This window comes from Mya arenaria, chromosome 14 (genome assembly GCF_026914265.1).
Source record: "Mya arenaria isolate MELC-2E11 chromosome 14, ASM2691426v1".
Classification (NCBI taxonomy): domain Eukaryota; kingdom Metazoa; phylum Mollusca; class Bivalvia; order Myida; family Myidae; genus Mya; species Mya arenaria.
In genome coordinates, this window is record NC_069135.1 from 17419896 (window position 1) to 17442055 (window position 22160).

The window sequence follows — 22160 nt, forward strand, 5'->3', positions numbered from 1 at the left end:
AAATATATTTTATATAAATCAAAATCACGGGACTGGCCCCTAGTAAGATGTTAAATCTAGAATTATAATAATAGTTGTAGACCAAAGAGAAACAGACATGCTGGAAGATGGACAGACATATATCTAAGTACACGGGGCGGAGGAATCAGGGGCGGATCCAGGATTTCATGTTAGAGGAAGGGGGGGGGGTGTAACTTATAGGCGTAATCATTTGACTTGCGCTACTCCCAGAACAGAAATATCTCTGGTTTAAAGTGTTGGCAGGGGGGATGGGGGTACTCCCCAAACAAATTCTAGTCTGAAATGGTGCGTTTTATGTGTATTTTATTTCTTTTTTCTCCGATATTAAAAATAAAAGTAAACTTGATGGAGGCGCGTGCCAGGTTCACCCTATTCACTTCTAATTTCCATTATTTCACTAGTTACTGTTTACCTTTTATTTCCATTATTTCCTTAATTACAGTTTACTTCAAATTTCCTTTATTCTCCCTAGCTACAGTTTACTTCTAATTTACATTATTCAACTAGTTGCTGTTAACTTCTTATTTCCATTATTAGCCTATATACCACTAGTCGTTAACCTCTAATTTACATTTTGACAATTGTGTAATTCTAATATCCATGATTCCACTAGTAACAGTTGAAATCTGAAATGAGGGTAGAGTAATTCAAGTTTAAATATATATATATATATATATATATATATATATATATATATATATATATATATATATATATATATATATATATATATATATATATATATATATATATATATATTTAAATATTTGTTTTTAAATCCAGGAAATGATACATATTTTGAAATTATTAAGTTAAGCATAGTTTGAAATGATGCCCATTAGAGTCTTACTACCCTAATTATTCTTAAATGATGCGGAATAGCCAACCGGGCACCAAAATTTATAATTATCGACAATCGCTTTCGGAAATCAGGGGAAGCATTGCAAAAAAAGTCTCAAAATCTAAAACCGTTTTACATTGAGGCCGTTTTGACGTTTGTCGACGACATCAAGTTTTGCGAGTACACCTTTCATCGGAGTGGTAATATTCCGCAAAGTACTTGCTACATCCGGGTTCTTTTATATTATTCAAAACACTAATGACGGATAAGGAAAACATTCAAAACATTTATCTTTTTTGGTTTTAAGGTCATGACAATTGGAATAATGTGGTAGATCACTCATATTTGATTAGAATGTTAGCGTGAAATCATAACTGAGTCAACGGATTAAGTTTTTATTTGGTATCTTACAAGTTTGAACAATCTTGGTTTTGATTGATCAATCACCGACAGACGCTTGGAAAAATGGGGTGTTCTTTGAGTACGGACGACAAAGCGGCACAAGAAAGATCAAAAGCGATTGATAAAAATCTACGTGCCGATGGAGAAAAGGCAGCGAGAGAAGTGAAATTACTTCTACTAGGTGTGTTTAAATGTGTCATTTGTATTTCCATATATTATGATGAAAAATACAAAACTACCCAGTTGCCACAGTGGCTCCAATTTTGGAAGAAGTATCATTCATTCATTGACAATAAATTTTCCGAAACCAAATAATGATCTAGGCCATTGATCATTCAAAAGGGTTTTAGCTAAAGAGTAATGGAAGGGTACCGTGCCCTGTCCGTTTTGGAAGCAACGTTAAACGTCATGGAGAATAGCATTTGCACAATTATGCGTTCATAGAAATAAATGCTTGACTCCTTAAGATTATCAAGTGTTTTTTTTCTGTTTTTATGAAACCTTTTAATATGATTATAAACACATACAAAATTTACATGTTTGCCAGATAAAACCTAAAATTACTTTAATTAAACACAACTCTTAGACAAAATTTACATGTTTGCCAGATAAAACCTAAAATTACTTTAATTAAACACAACTCTTAGGACTTTCAGTCAAAATTGTTTTATTTAATTTTTTACAGCGTGATATAATATGCCTTTCTCCCTCAACACTCTGCCCCTCTTCTGAGGCACCCTGCTCTTTCTTAAACCCAACATTCCATACACAAATGAATCACAAGATGTGCAATATAAAAACCATAAACTAGTAGCAGTGGTTGAAATTAGCACAAGCCTGCAACAGGTATCATCCTTTTAGAGCTTGCTCAAATTCTGGGTTTTATACAGCAGGGCTTGTTCAAAAATGTAATGTCAAGCAGTAGTATTTTATTATTTAGTTTGGGCTTGTTCATCCAAAAGACTAATTTCGATGACTGTAGTAGCTGTACATTTCTGAAGTGTGGAAAAAGCCATTCGAAGACAAATAGAGTTATTGTTTTAATTAACACGAAAATTGATTCTTTCACTGTAATAAATCAAGCACATCTGCTGGTGCGACAACAAATCCGATAATTAGGGCAAGCAGTCACGGCCCTGTCAACACATCACTAATTATTGCTTTCACGGATTAACAATGACATCCTTTAACTAGTATGTCTCTTATTAGCAAACAATTTTAAGATTCATCTCAACAGCTTCGTTGTTGCGTAATTAACGTGTTAGTTTTAAAAATGCAAATTATAGAAGTATAGGTTGTCGGAAAGACACGTGATATGCAAATTTGGTAATGACATTTACGCGCTATAAATAGATTTGCTTTCGGTTTTGTCGCAATTTGTAATTGCTTAATTAAATTGCAGCATTTTAGGTGCTAAAAAGTGTCAAAAATATTAAAAGAAGTCATTGGGTATGCTTACAAATAAATAGAACTACATCCCATTTGATAAGGCTTCCAATAAGTTTGCTGGAGTAAAGAGTAGACACTATTTTATTTGGACAGTATGGCCTTTGTACTTTGACAATATATATTTCTTTGAGTTTCCATTTATTTTAAATTTATTTTATAATTTCATAATTGTATTCTTTAATTCTATGACACTATTGTATGCAGACATTAGACTGAAATCAACGTATTGATGTTATATGTCGCATTTTTGGCAATTTTTTCATTTTTTTATTTATATACTTGTCCATATATTTTGTCAATAGAATAACAATTTGCTGATATCTTGTGCTTCATGTACAACAATATTATATTATGTTCTGCACGACATTGTGCTAATTAAATGCAATTAAAGGCTCTTAAAATGCTTAAACCCCATGAGCTACAGGGCCCCTTCTGAACCCCCGCAAGGGTGCTGCCCTGGACCCATAAGGGGGCCTTTTGCAGCCCCCTTAACCCCCATGAAAAAGTGGCGTCAACTTTTTAGAACCCAGGGGGAACCCTGAGTACACATTATGTTGCTACATGGCACATGCTGAATATGATTGCGAATGTGTGGGTCCCTTAGTTTGTGTATTGAATGTCAATGATGACAAAAAGCTTTGATCATGGTTACAATCAGCGTCAACAAGTGAAGGGTTTGAGCTACAAGTTAAATACTAAATTGTGAAAACTGAAGCAGACAATTTCATTACCAGAGGACTACTTTGAATTTGCGCTGAAAATAGGACAAATCAATATTGCAAATGAATTAAGGGACAGTGGTAAAATTGAACGAAGACCAAAAAAGCAACTAAACATGCTGATAATAGTATTCCAGCTTATAAAATCATTTACATTGAAAATGACAGAAAAAAGTGACAGCAGATGTTTCATGCTGTAAAATTGGGAGTAAAAGTGGATAGAACTCATGATAGTTTTTTTGATGACTATATTCTTTCAAACCAGCTATCAAATATGTCCAGATAATTGAAGTCTTGAAATACTAGTACAACTGTAAGTGTGTCTTGTGACACAAGTTAAATATGATGTCATATAATACAAGCAAAGTTTGTTCAAGATACACCTCTTAGTTGAATGTCTAGAATTGAAGTGTCTTCTCTCTTTTTTACATGATATTTATATTGGAATGCTAAAGGCTCTAGTCATGTTATTGTAGTGATTCATAACCTGAAAGTGTTTCAACCTACATAGTTTTTTGAAAGATAAAAGAAACTTCCTGTAAAGATCATATCTTATAAATGTATAATACTGGTTTCAAACTTAATCAAGAGCGAACTATTTATAATTTGACAGAAAATAATATGAAATAGAAAATACACTTATGTATCCTATTTTACTGTTGTTGTTTTTATAAAAGATGCACTAAATTCAACGAAGGCAGCAGTTTAAATGCTAATGACGGCGCAGTTTTCTGTAAGCAGGAGATAATCTTGCTGGCTTTTAATAATTTTGGCCTCTGAATACCTGGGATGAAGACATAAACTGTGTTGTTGTTTTTTTCTTTTCAAGTATGTAAACCTTTGCTGTAAATTATTTGTATTTGCAGGTGCTGGAGAGTCTGGCAAAAGCACCATTGTAAAACAGATGAAGTAAGTTGAGTCACTATTATTTATGTGGCAGTGTAGATCCTTAAATGTTCAGGCTAGTAAACATTGGTTAAGGTTGTTATTCACAAGTATTTGACAAAGTGTTCATGAATTAATAAGTCAAGGCACAGCCAATTTTCTAGGCTGAGCCACTCAATGCTCAAGTGATTTCCTAACTTATTTTCATGTACATTTTGGGCTATGTCAATTAACCATGTAGATTTAAGAGACAGATCTGTTTCTTAGAATTGACCAATTCATTTGGTGTCTGTCCTTCATTAAATGATTGAACTGAAAGTAAGTTATAACTACTGAGCTGAGGTAGAGTTAGTTTTTTTATACTACTAGCATGTATAGTTTAATTGAAGAACAGCAGGATATTGAGCCATTGTTATAATTCATGGCACTTTTTTTCAGAAAAAACACATTAAAGTAAAATTTTCTCCTTAACAAACGCCATTTTGGATGCATGTTTTTATAGTAAAAGGTAAATTATGCATTTCGCTACCATTTATTGCATTGTTTGACGCATTATGTAGTTACTGGTTTCCAAGATACCTGTTCTGAAGAAAACTGAAGATTGAAGCTGATTAAAGATTGTATGATCGAACACTGATGAATGTGTGAAAGAAATAAGAAACTTTGAAACAGAATGTTTTAATGTTTGACCTAGTGACCTAGTTTTTTTTCCAAACAATGTTTTAATGTTTGACCTAGTTTTTTTCCAGAGTTGACCCATTTTCACACTTGTCTGAAATATCATGCTGACAAATGTCCCACAAATGATGTATTTAAACAAATGCCCTAGCTTTTTACCTGAGATGAACCATATTCGCACCAGTTGGTCCAGAAATGACTTGTATTCACACCAGTACTGATTCACACTCTAATAGACTGTAAAATCTAGTGAAACATTATGAATCAATGAATATTTACTGTTGACATGAACTTTTTCGGTCAATTTGTAATGAAAGTTGATCATGGGAACAGTAGTTATAATGCATTTTTCATGTTTTTTTACAGCATTTAGTACAAACAAATGTTCATTATATTTGATGAATTTCCCAATCTAACAGTAGATGATTAGTTGGTGCGTATTTTCATGTCATGGAAGTAGTACAACCTGGCCTGCATACAGTTTTTTTTTGTCTTGTATGGTGATCAGACTTTGGAGTTTGAATGATTTCTAGTGTTTGCTCTCACCTCTTTCAGAATCATCCATGAGAAGGGCTACTCCCAGGAAGAATGCCTTCAATACAAGCCAGTTGTCTACAGCAACACCATACAGTCCATGATTGCCATCATCCGTGCCATGGGGCAGCTCAAGATAGACTTTGGACACCCAGATAGAGCTGTGAGTAAAGTATTCAGTTGAGCAGGCAGGGTTATTTTCAAGCTATTTGTGGAAGATATCCCTAGTCAGAATTGGTGAAAATGATCTTTCTTATGCATTGATATTGGTATTTCAATCATTTTGATCTAGCCCCAATACAGATTTACAAGGTTTTTTTTTACCATGGGGCAAGTACTGACAGGGCTCTACAGGACTTGATTGTATGGAATTCAGAAGTTGCTAAATTCAGAACAGAGGTGCTTTGCAGCCTCAGTTTCTTGCTCTAGGATAAATTAACAATTATTAACAACGAGAAAGGATCATGGCGTCCAGGATTGTGGAAAATAATTGCTATCAAATTGAATCAAAATTGATTGAGGAAGGTGCGCAAATCAGGAAAATTAGATAGAAGCTAAAGACACGGAACTTCCATCTGAGTGATTCTCATATACACATTTATGTTCGTATTCAAGCTGTTCAATTCGGTCTTCAGTTTCAAACATGTTCACATGTATAGATCTGTGAACTTATGTTTTTAGGCACTTCTGTGTAAATGATGCAAATGGGAATTTGTGAATGCTGAGTTCACTGCATTTCTGTTCAGAAAGTCTTTTCGTAATAGTGATGATTTCCATTTATCTTCGAATTGTCTCGTCACATATATGTTTCTTGAACATTTTGCTGCTGTGAATTAATTGCTGGTTATAAAAAAAGAAGAAGACGTGTATTGAAGGTCCTACAAGATGTTTCATTGAGCTTTGCATGTTGGATGATGGCATTGTCAGCAGCTTAGCCATGACAGAACATGTTTTGACAGATACCTTGGAAACAGAAGCCAAAATAATCAATGTTGTTTCCCTGCACGATATCAGTGATGAGGCCAGCTTGTGGCTGGCTCGGAATAGATCCTTGAAATGCATCATCAGTTCTTTTACTGTAATCATTCAAACAAATGTAATATGTACAAACTGTTACAACCAATTGTACATTGTTTGTATTTAGTAGTCAGTCTGCTGAATTCTGGGATTGCTCTGTGTGCCAGAGGGCTCTGGGGTGAGGTTTGGGGATGGAGCTTCAATTAACCTGTTCATGTAACAAATATATAAAAACCAATACACTCAGGTCTCTCGTGTTCATATATGTTATTATTTATGGTTGGTGCGCCATGTTTTTTTTGTATCATTTAAAAGGGCTTTAAATGTAGAGGAAGATCATGTCATTTTTATATTGTTACGATAAAACATTACAAATAAATGTTTTGGCCTTGAAAGGAAACAAATCAGTCATCTCACTTTTGATTACGATCTGCAATAACTTGATCTGCAGTGTATTTCATTTATTTATTTTACAATTTATTTGTAATTATTAACCCTTTATATTGATACTTAAGTTACCAGGGATAAAAAATAGCATTAGGCCTAAAAAGAATATAAAAAAAAATGGCTTTAGTACCAATGACCCCAATGAAATATAAAGCTTATTTGTACATTGGATACCTTTAATGAAAATTCTTCATTAGACAGGAGTTAAACATGCAAATGTATATAATATGTTATTTTTATATAACTCAAGGCCAGTATTCATTAAACATCTCAAGTTGTTTCTAACCTTACGATAGAGTCGGCCATACTTGTTTTCTATGCAGCAATGGGTTGATGCGGCCGCCTGCGTATACATGCAGTAGTGAGCAGTGTCTGCGAAACATGTATACATGCGCTAAAGGGTTACATCTTTTTCCTAACTTACATATACAATTCTCAGTCACTAGTCAAATGATTTAATAACTTAATGCTATTTAAAGATTTATTTTCAGTAATATTAGGTTACATAAGTCCTGTTATGTTAAAATGCTATGAGTTTTTCTTCTAATATGACTTTGAAAATTTAGGAAATTGATTTCAGTTAAAAAATGACCAGATGTTTTATGGTTACCAGCCCAGGTCAGCAATTATGTATTGGTTTTCCTAATATTTAAAAAACATAAAAATCATTAAACGAACACATCTCACAACTAGTTTGCAAAAAAAAATTGCTCCATAAATGTTTGTGATAGTGAAGACATAGATTATTCATCGGCAGGTACAGTCATGAATATTGTTGATGAGAGATGTGCAGTGTCATTAGTTGCCTCCTACCTGCTATAAAACTGCAGCCATTAGATAGTATATAATTATTGCATGACTTCAGGCTTTCTCTTCACTTGTGTTACATCTTGTTCCAAGTAAAGCAAACAATCAAGACGGCAAAAAATCTGGAAAAAAACCTTAGCTTCAAGGTATTTCTTGATTCGTACAATGTGCATAGATATTTAATATTTTGTATGACATTATTTTCCTGTTAGGGTTGTTTGTTAAAGCAGATGATATTCAATACTTTCCACATGGAAGATAAGATGTTTTGGTGTCCTTTGTTGCATGATCAGAGATTATGATCCCAAAGTAAATACGGAAAAGGCCAATAGGTTTTAGGAAGTTGCTAATAAGATGTTTAAAGGGTCTCACCCATGGTTTGTAATATGCACTCTTTTTTATTACAAAATAAAGTGTGGCAAATCATATAGTGTTAAAACTAGGATACAAACAGCTGGAAGCCTTCAGCAAATGTTGATGTTTGCTCAAATGTCGCCTTTGAAGACCATAATTTTACAATCAGTGCAATAAACATTGGTCAATTTCATTGTTGATTGACATTATCACTTGATTTTATCAATGTATTGTTATAAGGTCAAAACATCCATCTACTATTGTATTTGTCCTTATGGCCTTGGAAAACTAATAATGGTCCAAAAACATGAGCGAGTTCCTTAACGTTATATTATTTATAATTTGATTTTAGATTATTATTTACATGAATAATGAACGGTAATAAAACATTTGCTGTGATGTTCAATTGTTAAGTTTTTGTGTCTTATAATCATTTTTACATATTTAGAGTGTTAGAATTACTGAATGAATTATGACATAAAACTTGTCAGTAATGATTGACAGTGCAAAGTTTGATTATGGCTGAAAAACTATTCAGGTCATAAATGTTTGTTAAAATATAAATGCTCATGCCAAGTTTTTAATTTGTAATCATTTAAATATTTGTATTAGAGAGATTGAACTGGATAATAAATAACACATTTTAAGCCCCCAAGATTTAAACCATTACAAGTAACACTATTGTAAACAAATAAAAACTGGCTGAATTGTATCTGGTGGAGTCTGTTTTGATTGAATGTTTAAAATTTACATGACTAATGCTGGCAGGTTAAGGTTATATTTGTTCTTGATTTTAGACTAACTATTATATTGTAGGTTTATAAATTCACCAATGACAGATGTTAAGATACTATTCCCTTTCGTCAACAAACAAAGTCTTAATCCTGAGCCTGACATGAATAGATATAATGAGTAATTTCCTGTTTGTACTTAGACCTTTAGTAATTATGTGGAGGGTTTCTCCGAGATGAGACAATAGTATATTCATATGGATAGGCTTTGTTCACACCATAAAAATTACACCAATTTTACATTTATGGTTCTTTTCTTCAAGTGGTAAATTCTTATTTTCGATTCCACAATCTTTTGTTCTCTCTATTTGCCTTGACTGTAAATATATGATTGTGTTTAACCTTTTTCAGTCTACTTTTAAGCATTTCTCTTTTGTTTGCATTTTGTATGCCAAACATTTGTCCCCAGAGACAAATATGTATTGCCCCTGGTATATTTTGTACAAATTTATATATATATATATATATGGCAATTGAGATAACTATTTAATATAAAATGCCAAATGTTTGTGTTGAAAGGTACATAAGAATTAGATATGGAATGATAAATATACTTGTGTTACTATTGTATGGTATACATTTATTACATTTATATGAAATGAAAAAAAAAACACATGGGCCCAAATATCCGCCAATACCATCCCTTACACCTATGCCACTTGGGTATATCTTGTCATACATTTTAGTTGAAGAACATAAAACTGTGTCAAAAGTTGTAGCTACACTGTAGTTCTTTCTGTTTTAGTAAAATACCGTAAATGTCTTATTAAACATGCAGGGTGTTTTTCTTTTGGAGAACCCTGCGCTCGAAAAAGAAACATTTTTCCCCCGTTCATCAATTTTTTTTAAATCTGCGAAATTCAAGTCAACAAATATAAAATACTTATCTGTATCAGCTGCATCATAGCTACATATACACACCCTGGAGTGTAAATCTATTAAATGGTCCACGCAACACATGGCTTCAATATATAAATACACAACTTCGGCAAGAATGAGGAATTACTTTTACTGCACTTGTCATAATATACAATAAAGTTTTTTTTTTCTGGATATGCATGAAATATGCAGGTGCTCCTAAATGGCATCTGATGGAAAGCTTTTCAGCTGAATAAATGGATTTTTTTTTTAGTTCACAGTATCGCAGAATCAGAAAATATACTCACAAATCCCCGGCGCATTTATAAGGGCATGCACATTGAATAGGACATCTACGTTAGTTGAAATTAAGTAATACTCATTTTATGTGAAAACCTTTTAAGAATGCTTTGAAGTTTCTCTCATTTGAGAGTTTAAATTAAGTTTTATCTACTGTTTCTTGAATCAATTTTTTTAATTTGGGATGATACAGTTTTATCTAGCCATGGATAATCATGTTTGCCTAATACAATCAATTGTTCTTGGTGAAATAGGTTGGTTTTTACAGCAGAAGATTTTTCTGTTTTCCATGAAGACTGGGAGAAATTCTTCTGCTATTGATCAAAAAAAGGCTGGCGAGAATCCCATACTTGGAAGATTTGTGAATGGATTAGGTTGTCAGTTTTGGACTTGCACTTTGTGTGGGAATAAATCTTCAAAAGGAGAAAAATGGACCTCTCTCACCAGGGGTCTTCACTTGGGGAAATGGGTTGAGACTAATTGTGGTCTCACTTATAAATACACCCTCTTATTACAAGTTTGGCTACAATTATATTAAAGTGGTTTTAAATATAAATGAACATGCTTTAAGATGCCCAGCAAAGTTAATATTGACTTGACTATTCAATAATAATATACCACACCTTATCCTTTATTATTAATTTTTCTTAATATGCTTCCGTGTACTGATTTAGGCTGTTAGAACTGGTCAAGCTTGGTCAAGCTATGGCACTCCTTTTGAGCTTTGGTAAAATTAGTCTTAAATTTAAAAAGTTGAAGTTGTTTACATACAGTTAAGATGAATGTGATTATGCATTGTACTATACAAAAGACACAATGTATGTTATATTTGTTCTTCCTACTGTAGAGCAGTCATTTATAAGTTGACACTGTTTATGTCAACCAAAAATAAGCTCATAAATTGTAACGACCATAACTACCATGTCGAATCCTGGTAATTTAGTGGTAAATCTCCATAAACCTGGTGACAAAACAACTGTTGTAGTGGTCATTTACGGTGATTATGATCTGCCTAAAGCACTGTACACTATTGACCACACATGCAGTCTGAAGTTGGCATGTTATAGTGGTCTTGTTTCAGATTACACAAAAGCTTCAGAGGTTTAACAATGTTTATACATGAAGCCTGAACCTTTTTTTTCTCTCAGGGGCAAGAATTAAAAAAAAAATCATATATTCAGTGTTAAACGAAAGCAAGCTTGCTGTTTTGCATTCTTTAAAAGAGATTGTCAATAATATAGAAGGCGAAACATTAATTAGTGACACAGATCTATGATCATTACAAAGTTCAGTATAATTTAAAAATAATCATCGTGAGTTTTATTATAAATAATAATTGTAATTGCATAGCCTATGACACTAACCTTTCTTGTATAAAACAGTCCTTTTCACTAATTTCTTACATTATTTTAATGATTTTAAAAGCTGTTTTTCTCTTTAGTCTCTCTTCTAAAAAAAATGAACGCGTTCAAAAATCATGGTGACTGTAATCTTATTGCCATATCTACCTTTCAGGATGATGCACGACAGTATTTTGCTTTGGCGGGAAATGCTGATGAAGGAGACCTATCTGGGGAGCTGGCGGCTATCATGAAACGTCTTTGGAAGGACTCTGGCGTCGCACACTGTGTCAGCCGCTCCCGCGAATACCAGCTCAACGATTCCGCAGAATAGTAAGGCTTTGTCATATATGAATTTAAATGTCTATTTTGCATGTAAAAGGAATCATGGGACTGTTTACGTATTAAAAATATATGTAACTTGGAAACTGATAATTGAATGAGTGATTCCAAATTCAGAAAATGATACATATGCTCAAGCTAGGCCTTTTACGCCGGGTTGGGATGGTGCCCCCGTCTGCCATTTTCCAGCACCCTGTTGCCATTTGACTACACCCTGATGTGTCCTTGTGTTTGACCAAGTCAATTCTCAGAAATACATATAAAGTAATACATTTATAGACATTTTACACTACAGTAAAGAAAGAAGTTAAGGTATTTATAATAAACTTACTAGAAGTACTTATTGAAAGCAGTTACAATTCATGCACAATAAGAATTGAACATTGGCCCTTGCAAGTGCCCTGTTAGGCTCATTCAATGCCCATCATAAGAGCTCCCTCTGACCTAGCACCCAGCCCTTTTCAAATCCAGGCTGGAGCATTGATCATGCTTCTTTGTATTTTTGTTTACCTTGATTGTTTTCTTCAAGGAAACTGAACCACCATAATATAAAGGAAGGTTCTGGTTTTATTTTTATTGTGAAATCAATGACTGGAACTCCCTTGCCTGCATTTTTTCAACAAGTACATACAAAACAAGCTTCTTGCAGTCAAAATGAATTATTATGTTGATAAATCAATTCATCCTTAAAATCAACTTAGGGTTAGATAAAAACTATTTTATGCATTTATATAACTCAGCCGTCTTATTCACAAGCCTTCTTTTTAAACAAGGAAAATTGACACAATCATGGTATTAATATTCTGAAATGTCATTTATTAACTAATACACATATTAGCCCAGTCCCTTGTTTTGGATAAAACTTACGGTTCATATTGTATAACATGCAACGGCGTTATTGTTTATTTTGACATTGGGCTCCAATTGAGTTAGCGCAGCGTCATTTTGTCAATGATTTATGATGTAACAAATATCAGAAATGGTAAAACTGACTGCATAATCTCCTACCAAAAAGAGTGAAATATTGATTGTAGGTGAACTGTTCATTATAAGCTGTGAATAAACAATAGGGTGTTTGTTTTATCCTTCAACTGAAAGATAGAAGTCATGTGTACCGTGTCATTGGTCAGCTTATCTGTCTTCTCTCTAGTTGGCATGGCAGCCGCAGCAAATGCCATCTTAATGCCCCATAAATGCCAAACCTAAAATGGCAGTATCTAATGTGTACATATTATAGCAGTTTTCCATAAACAGCAAAAAAAAATGTTACAATTGTTTTACTCAAAAATGGAACAATTTATGTATTATTGATTGAACTGTAAAGAAAGGTGCAGTTCTTGGTAATGAACTGTTCTGTCTGTGGCACCTTAATATTGCCGACTAAGTGGCTCTTCAGTGTACTATTAACAATAGTCAGATCTCTATACTAAGTATAAATTCAGCTGAAAATGTATATCTGCAGATAATAAATACAGCTGTAGCTATATACACAATACAGTAACAGTCATAAATAACAGCTATAACTATATGTCAAGCTGAAGGTATAAAATACAAGAATCTGTTGTAAATATTTTTGGTGCTAAAAGTAAAGCTAACTCTGTAGAGTTTTAGCCGGGATTTAATGAGGCCAGGGTGAAGAGAAAAAAGACAGGGTGCTAAAGGTAAAAATAGCACCTTGAATCTGGCTATGCTATATAAATTTAATCATATTTTAAGTTCTAATATAAATTGATAAAAAAAGAACATTTCATGAAAGCAGAAAACTCCACATGCTGGTCTCCATGAGCGAAGAAGGTTGTTACCAATTAACGACAGCAAGCAGCACCTTCTATAACTCTAGCTAATACTATTATCAGCTATTAGAAGCATATTGTGACAAATAGTGTGATGTTGTTGACATCTCCCCTGTTTATTAACAGATACTTTTAATACTAAGCACAAAGGATAATAATGTAGAGTCAGCCTTACAAAGAAATTGGTTCTGAATGGTTTAGTTACAACATGTAGAATCTCAACACCTCTCCCTAAGCACATCCTAAAATACTGACTTTGTTACGATTAATCCAAGACATGTTGTTGAAACTAATTTCAGGCTTGATGTTGCCCAGGATAAATTCTACAGTGGTAGAATAGTTGTTAGGGCATACTTTAAGAAGGCTATGCTAATGTTTGTAATGATTACACAAGAAAATTCTGTCTATTTCAGTTACCTGAATGCGCTTGACCGAATCTCCCAGCCAAATTACATCCCAACAGAGCAGGACGTTCTCCGTACTAGAGTTAAGACAACTGGCATAGTTGAGACTCACTTCACCTTTAAAGACCTTCACTTTAAGTGAGTATAGTATAAACTGATCATGACCTTCAGTAACCTTAAGAATAAGATCCAAAGTGCAGAAATGTGAAAGTTTTCAAATGTTTAGGAAGAATTCTTAATAACTTTGTCACGCTTGTGCATGATAAAGAGAATTCTCTGCTAAGATGTTTCAGTTTTTTTAATCCTTGACTTGTTGGAAAAAAGTCATACTGTGAATTCATGTGGTTTTAGTAAAATTGTATGGAAACATTAAGCAAGTTTTATCTGACAATCTATTTTGAGCAATTTCTAGACTTTCTGCAGTCTTCTTCTTTAAGAAGTTGACCAAAATCTTTGTCAACTAAACAATCTATACATCTGATTTTAACTATTGTCAAGTTATGACAGAAAATGATTCCCTGTGTGTATGTCATATAATTCCATGTGTGTTTGTCATATAATTCCTTGGGTGTATGTCATATAATTCAATGTGTGCATGTAATAGAATTCCATATGTATATCTCATACAATGTGTGCATATGATATGATTCCATGTGTGTATGTTTTAATTCAATGTGTATGTTATATAATTTTATGTGTGCATGTCATAAGATTCAATGTGTGAATGTCATATAATTCCACATGTTTATATTCCAGAATGTTTGATGTTGGTGGCCAGAGGTCAGAAAGAAAGAAATGGATCCACTGTTTCGAGGGTGTGACAGCCATCATCTTCATTGTGGCCATGAGTGAATACGACCTCACACTTGCCGAGGACCAAGAAATGGTACAATTGCCTTGTTGTAACTAGATATTGTATTTGTGATTAATATGGTCATCTATAATAGATAACTGGAAATTGATTTTATTGTCCCTGGCATATACAACAAATTAAAAAAAAAGTGGAAAATAGTTCAAAAATGTAATTATTCCTCAGGAATATATTATTGTATGCAAATGAAATTTTTGAGCATTTCAAGTTTTTGAAGCATTAAATGATTGAGGCTTTTGCACGGCCTAAATATGCCAAGTTAATTTCAAATCAAGTGAAAAATCTAATGCCTACAGTTGATATCACCCATCAAAGAAAACCAACTACCATAGTCAGCAATTGAGGATATTTTTTTGCATACTGGTACATATCAATGTGGAACTAACTGCTGAATGGATGGTTTGCATTGGTTTCACATCAATCAGCCAATTCAAACATAGCCTTCATTTACCTAAAACCTAGGTGATATACCAGTAAAGTGACAAGATATTCATACCCGATCTAAATCTTCAAAAAATATATCATTGAAATATGGGTAAATGGTTCAAATTTAAGGACATCATGAAATATTTTGCAACATATATTTTAACAATATGTAAGTTTTGCATAAAATAATTTTAGAATACGTTATGAAATCTTTGCTTTATAAAAGTGCTTTTTTGGTTCTTAAGGTAACATTTCACATATTTTATTTATTTTTTGCTGAAGTGCATGCAAGAGGGTGCGAAATTTTGTGATGGTTTAGTGCCTATCACTTATTGTATGTGAAAAGTTAATTGTCAACTTACAAAAACATTGAATTGTTATAGGTTGGTGGATAATTTATAAGCCTAATAAATGAAGTCATTACATTGTGTTATTCAGGAACAGACACTTGTAACTCAAGTCCTTTTACAAGAAACAGTTAATGCAACTTATGTATTTGAATAAAGTAAAATACAGAGTACACTGCTTGATATGTATTGAACATAATTATTATATTTATTAACCATAAGTTTTGTCACAATTTTATCATGCCACGGTTTAGCGTGAAATAAACATGTTGTGTACAAGTACCACTCCAAGCATTGACCCTATCACAATGACAGGTTTGAGACATGTTCAAACCATAAGCCTATTATAAATAGGCCTTTCAATTAACGAGATAGCAATTCCACTTGTTACTGCAGTTTATAAAATGATTAACTTTCAGATAATTTTATATTTAAGGTCTGTTTAGTTTTTTCTCAAGGGCCCAATGACATTAAATTTTTTACAGAAATGACATTGATACAGGTTTAATATAACTTTTATTAAATATCTTATATATTATCTTTGAATGTGTATAGTGTGGGATAAATCTGTATGTTTTTAAATGCACTGAGTACAGTTATATCACTTGAATGGGCGACTTCCTTTCTATTGAGTTATACATTTGCAATGTTACATATGCATGTTATCACGTTTACTAATACTACTGTGTCACAACTCTTTGATAAACAAGTGATTTCAGTGATAGACAATTAATATCATCAATTGTGACGTAAAGTGTTTGCTTACATGAAAACTTTAAGTGAATATTGACCATGTGCGTCTCCATTTTATGTCCTGTTTATGTTATAAGCACAGTTTAATGCTTGTAAATGCGAAATAAGAATAAAATTAAGGCTGTAGAAAAAAACTCATAAATAACAGCAACATTTTTTCTTCCGTGTCCCTTTAATCCAGTATTGTTATCTTGTCTCATTTTGACATCTTTATCACATCATGTATTTACTTTTAATCTTAAATATCCTTGTTTTGCCTTTGGTTTTATTTAAAATTAATTTTATGGAAGTTTAATCGTATATATTTTACTGTAGTTCATGGTCCTGATGCTAAAGGGTCATTTCTCTTCGCCTCCAAAAGTTGATATTTATGCTGGTTTTTATCGATGAAAAAGCGGTCTAGTGGGATTCATTTAAATTATCTGAATCTGGGAAAAGAGACAATATGAGTATAAAGGTAGAGAACTACGAGTTACCATTTGTGTGTTACAGAACCGTATGATGGAGAGCATGAAGCTGTTTGACTCCATCTGTAACAACAAGTGGTTCACGGAGACCTCAATCATCCTGTTCCTGAACAAGAAGGACCTGTTTGAGGAGAAGATCAAGAAATCCTCCCTCTCTGTTTGCTTCCCGGAGTTCACAGGTAATAAGTCCTCCCTTGTCTGCTTCTCAGAAATCACATCCATTCTTCCCCCACTACAAAGGTAATCAATCCCCTGTCTTTGTAACACCAGTTAGTAATCCTCCCTCTCTACTTCCCTTATAAAACACAGATAATAAATCCTTTCTTTCTGCTTTCTTAAAACACTGGTTAGAAATCCCATCTCCAAAATTACAGATTTGAAATTCCCCCTCTATCTACTTCAATGCATACACAGGTAACTCATCCTGCTTCCGTATCAACTCCAGTAACAAATTTTCCCTCTGCTTCTGTGAGTTTACTGGTAAAAATATTCCCCTCTGTTTCCATGAGGTAGCTGTATCCCCTCTTTGCTTCTGGGAATACACCAGTCACAAATTTCCCCTCTGCTTCTGGGAGTACACCTGTCACAAATTTCCCCTCTCTGCTTCTGGGAGTACACCAGTCACAAATTTCCCCTCTCTGCTTCTGGGAGTACACCTGTCACAAATTTCCCCTCTCTGCTTCTGGAAGTACACCAGTCACAAATTTCCCCTCTCTGCTTCTGGGAGTACACCAGTCACAAATTTCCCTTCTCTGCTTCTGGGAGTACACCTGTCACAAATTTCCCCTCTCTGCTTCTGAGAGTACACCAGTCACAAATTTCCCCTCTCTGCTTCTGGGAGTACACCTGTCACAAATTTCCCCTCTATGCTTCTGTGAGTACACGGTAAACAAATATCTCCTCAATTCTTCTGTGAGTACACCAGTAACAATTTTCCTCTCTCTGCTTCTGTGAGTACACAGTAAACAAGTATCTCCTCTAATGCTATTGTGAGTACAACGGTAACAATTTTCCTCTCTCTGCTTCTGTGAGTACACAGTAAACAAGTATCTCCTCTAATGCTATTGTGAGTACAACGGTAACAAATTTCCCCTCTCTGCTTCTGTGAGTACACGGTAAACAAGTATCTCCGCTAATGCTATTGTGAGTAAAACGGTAACAAATTTCCCCTGATTTATTGTATTAGTGGCATTGGGTGGTTTTGACATGTTAGTTCACCATGGCATTCAGCATGGGTATCATCTTAATATAAGCAGTATTTGTTTCACTTAGATTCAGTGTTGGAGTATTATGTGGAGTGATAAATAAACTTATCCCATGCATTTCCAGGAGAGAACTCGTATGAGGAGGCAGCGGCATACATCCAGCTGCAGTTTGAGAATCTGAACAAGAAGAAGGACACTAAGGAGATCTACACCCACTTCACGTGTGCTACCGACACAAACAATGTCCAGTTTGTATTTGACGCAGTCACCGACGTCATCATCAAGAACAACTTGAAGGACTGTGGCCTCTTCTAGGAATTCTGTAGGTATGTGTATTAAGCGAATCTGATAAGGTATTTTTTTCAACCAATGAAAGTACTTTTAAGACAAGTAATAAAGAAATATGATAGTGGTTTAGCTTATCTGATTAACAATTGTATGTAAAAGATATTACTTGGTTTTTGTCATGATAATTTTAATTACATACTTACTTTTTGTGGACAGAATGTTAATTTTTCTTTAAATTAAAGATTTTGCTGTTGTTTCTAATGCCAAATATGTATAAAGGTTCGAAAACAACTGTTTAATCGTATACTTCAGATTTAATTCTATTATTATGTCAATAAAGTCTCTAGGAACTGCTAATAACTTGCTTTGTGTAAATAATTGTAACTGTATGTCTCTCCAGACGAGAAATCTACATGCAACTGTGTTTATCAATTTTCAGGTTTAATCTAGTAGATGGGACTGTGCATTACATGTATATAGCTGTACAGTATGTCTCCAGCCATTGTGTATCACATGATCCAGTCATGTGACCAGCTTGCAAGTCATGTGACATGCTCCATCATCATGTGATCAGCTCTACATCATGTGATCTGTCCAGATATAATGGAAATATTCAGCTGTCTGTGTGCTTGTGGGGACATTGGTGAAGGCAAGGGCAGATCACAGGGCCAGTTATGTCTCCGCACAATTTTATTGTTTTATAAACACCTAATATATCTGTAGTTTTGAAGACTGTAACAGTTGATTTGTGTAAACTTCTTTCATTTTAATGCAGACAAAATATTCCTATCACAGTTCACATCACGTTACTGTAAGAAGGGTAATTTTATGGCTAAGATTGTTAATCATCAATTAATATTGATGTTTTGGCGCTGGCTTCAGTATAAAGCTGATTTGTCTTTTGTAACCTGCATTAAAATTGATATTAAGTCGTTTTTTTAATTCGTAGCTTTTTCTTCTTTATTTAAGGAAATTGATACAGTCCCCATAAATTTACAATGCTAAATGTTGTTTGCTTAACTTGTGTTCATTATGTCAAACGATCTTAAGCATTGGATTAGATTTTGATAATTTATTTTCTTGTACACATGAACGAGTATTTTGTAATTGAATGAGAACATGTGAAACATTTGGGAGTATTATATGAACATTAAGTTCAGAGTGTGTGCAACAAACAGGTTTTGATAGTGTTTTATTCTATAGATTTTTGAGATTGTAAAATTTTGTGAATCAAAGTTTGTTTTCTCTGGTGATGACTTTATATTTTTGCAATTATTTTGTGTATCTGTCCAGTTTTGGGGCCAACATTTTTCTGCTAGTTCAGAAATCTATACTTTAGCATAATTCCCCTTGCAAGCATTTTGTATCATATTTAGGCGGATCTGTATTTGAATCATGGTCTAAAACGATAAGCAATATTATAATACATGTTTATTAAACTTTTTGTCACCTAGAGCTGAAAAAAATGTACAAAAAGTTTGATTTCTAATTAAATAAAAAACTTGATTATAAAAATATGTCACACTGTGGCCGTAAAGTGTATGACTTTGTGTAGTTCCCATGTGTACATTCCATGTCTGGGTTACATTTCCATGGAAACAAGTCTGATAAACCTCTCAGATGATTTCATGTGTATTTTAGTATGATAAAAACAGGTTAAAGAGAGATGAAATGTTATTTAATGAACAGATTTTCCTAAATTATCTGAGTTTACTACAGAATGATTTTAATGTATAGATTTTCTGTGCATTTTGAATGTAACAGTGCATCATGGCTACTGTAAAATAATGTGATCAAATATTTGAACATTTATCTATTAATCTACTTTTATTTGTTGAAAATCCTTGAACTTTGACCTACAAAGTGCTTTCTTTCTCCATTATGTAATATGGTTAAAGTTCTTAGTATGGTATGTATTTACCAACATATTTGGTTTAATGCGACATGTGTCACGTTTGCCTTTTATTTTTGTGAATGCTTACTAATAACCCTTGAACCAGTTTAGTGGTTCAGATTATATTTTGTCTATTGGGCAAGCATAGAGGTGAAAAATCTACATAAACACCTGATTAAAATCAATAACAGCTACCTGCTAATTTACCACAATGAATGAACAGGAGATTTGAAAAATAACTTCCATCGAATTGGACAAATTATAATTTAAACCAATGCGGATGGTTATATATTTATATAAAAAAGTTATAAAAAATGATGCGTAAGGAAACAGTTTATAAATTTGTTTTAATTCACTGCGATTGTTAATCTGAGGTTTTTGATGCATTATCATTTTTCTTTTCCTGTATATGGAAATTCAGATGCACGTTTGATAATGGTAACATTGTTCTTTTTTGTATTGATCATAATCATGATGTTATCATTTTGTGTTCATTATTTGTAGAAATCTGGTTGCTAAACAAATATATTGGTTTTCTCAACCTCACAGTATGTTTGGAAAAAATAAGCCGAAGCTTTTTCGCACCCTAAAATCCATTCCATAATATAGGTGCTGATTATTACTATACATTAATAATTAAACATTTATTTATAGACAACCTCGTTTAGAAAATCACACCTTACAAGTATTCAATGTATGCCAAAATATTTCCATGAAAGATAATCACCTACAATGTGGGGTTTTTAGCTTTAATTTTTTGTTTTGTTCACAAGACCAGTTTCTGTGTATGATTAATTTTATATTGTTTTAAATCCAAATTCGATCAACAATATTGCTTGTATTTGTTTGCCTGTACACATTTGTGTGGACATGGAAAACACTGTGGGCACAAGCATGTCCGCTGAACAAAATAACCTGTCCATTCTAAACATGTATTGTCTGTTACTTTCTGTAGCCTACAGTCAGGCCTCCTCAGATTTTATTTACTATTTTCCTATCTTCTGTTTATTTATATTTCCTCTTCTATTGTAAGTCAAGTTTTATCAAGTGTCTTGTATCAGGCTTATGTGATGTATTTTCTAGTAAAATTGTACAAGTGTCGTCATTGTTGATTATTTTTGTGACATCAGTTAAAAAAAGGCTTAGGGCTTTTCAAGTAAAACATATGACCCCAGGGGGGGGGGGGAAATTATTTTCATATATGGGTGAGTTTCTTTTTGGCTAATTTGGACCCCAGAAGGGTAAATTTGCTTCTGTAAGGGGGTGGTATTATTTAAAAGTGCCTTCCCCCTGGAGGTTATATGTTTAAATGGAATAGCCCTTACTTGAAAATTCATGACAATCTGCAGCTATGATTAATTGCTGAAAAAGATGGTTGACAACTAACTCTGCAAGCAGGAAGAGTGAATTTAGCTTCGAAAGCAAATAGTAATTTCAGGTTAAACAATTTCGAAAAACCTGTGGTGTTCAGTTAAAATTCAAGTATTGTCAGGTAAGAGTGACATGAAATACAAACATTGTCCTTGCATTACCTTGGTGTAATTACATTAGGTATAATACAGCTGTACTGGTGGCTGCCATGCCAACACAAACATGTAATAGATGTTAAAGACAAACTATTGATCACTCAACAGTAATGATTGGGTGAAGAAACATTTTTATTGGTGCATAATTTCAAAGCCAAAGTTGGGGGGAAAATGAGCCAATTTAGTATCAACAATAGTATTAAAGTTGAAACTATTTATGAAATGTATATTTTTTTTATAAAATTCGTAAATTCAATATTTCAGTCTCCTGTGGTTGACATGATGGTAACAATTACATGTGTGCATAATGAACGAAAGGCATACGATGTATCAGTGCTATGAATGAGATGATACAGAATATTTTTTATATCGATACATATGGAATATTTTGTATGTGGTTG

The 22160-nt window shown here is 33.3% G+C and overlaps 1 protein-coding gene across 2 annotated transcripts; it reads left to right on the plus strand.

Annotated features, from left to right (window-relative positions):
- Positions 1-1069: 1069 nt before the first annotated feature.
- Positions 1070-21334, plus strand: LOC128217232 (guanine nucleotide-binding protein G(i) subunit alpha). Of its 2 annotated transcripts, none has more exons than XM_052924211.1 (9): positions 1070-1445; positions 4299-4341; positions 5551-5692; positions 11619-11776; positions 13992-14120; positions 14739-14868; positions 16872-17025; positions 18176-18377; positions 18779-21334. In XM_052924211.1, the coding sequence occupies exons 1-8, from the start codon at positions 1328-1330 to the stop codon at positions 18364-18366; spliced, it is 1065 nt and encodes a 354-aa protein (XP_052780171.1). In that variant the 5' UTR covers positions 1070-1327; the 3' UTR covers positions 18367-18377; positions 18779-21334. The 2 variants fall into 2 exon arrangements, with proteins under 2 accessions (XP_052780171.1, XP_052780172.1); XM_052924212.1 differs by having other exon boundaries at positions 18176-18373.
- The last annotated feature ends 826 nt before the right edge of the window (positions 21335-22160 follow it).

Excerpts from the sequence above, each read along its gene's own strand:
- LOC128217232 (XM_052924211.1), top strand. The coding sequence starts at position 1,328 with ATGGGGTGTTCTTTGAGTACGGACGACAAAGCGGCACAAGAAAGATCA. Across the intron at positions 14,121-14,738 it reads TTTAAAGACCTTCACTTTAA|AATGTTTGATGTTGGTGGCC; the intron begins GTGAGTATAGTA and ends TTTATATTCCAG. Across the intron at positions 14,869-16,871 it reads TTGCCGAGGACCAAGAAATG|AACCGTATGATGGAGAGCAT; the intron begins GTACAATTGCCT and ends TGTGTGTTACAG.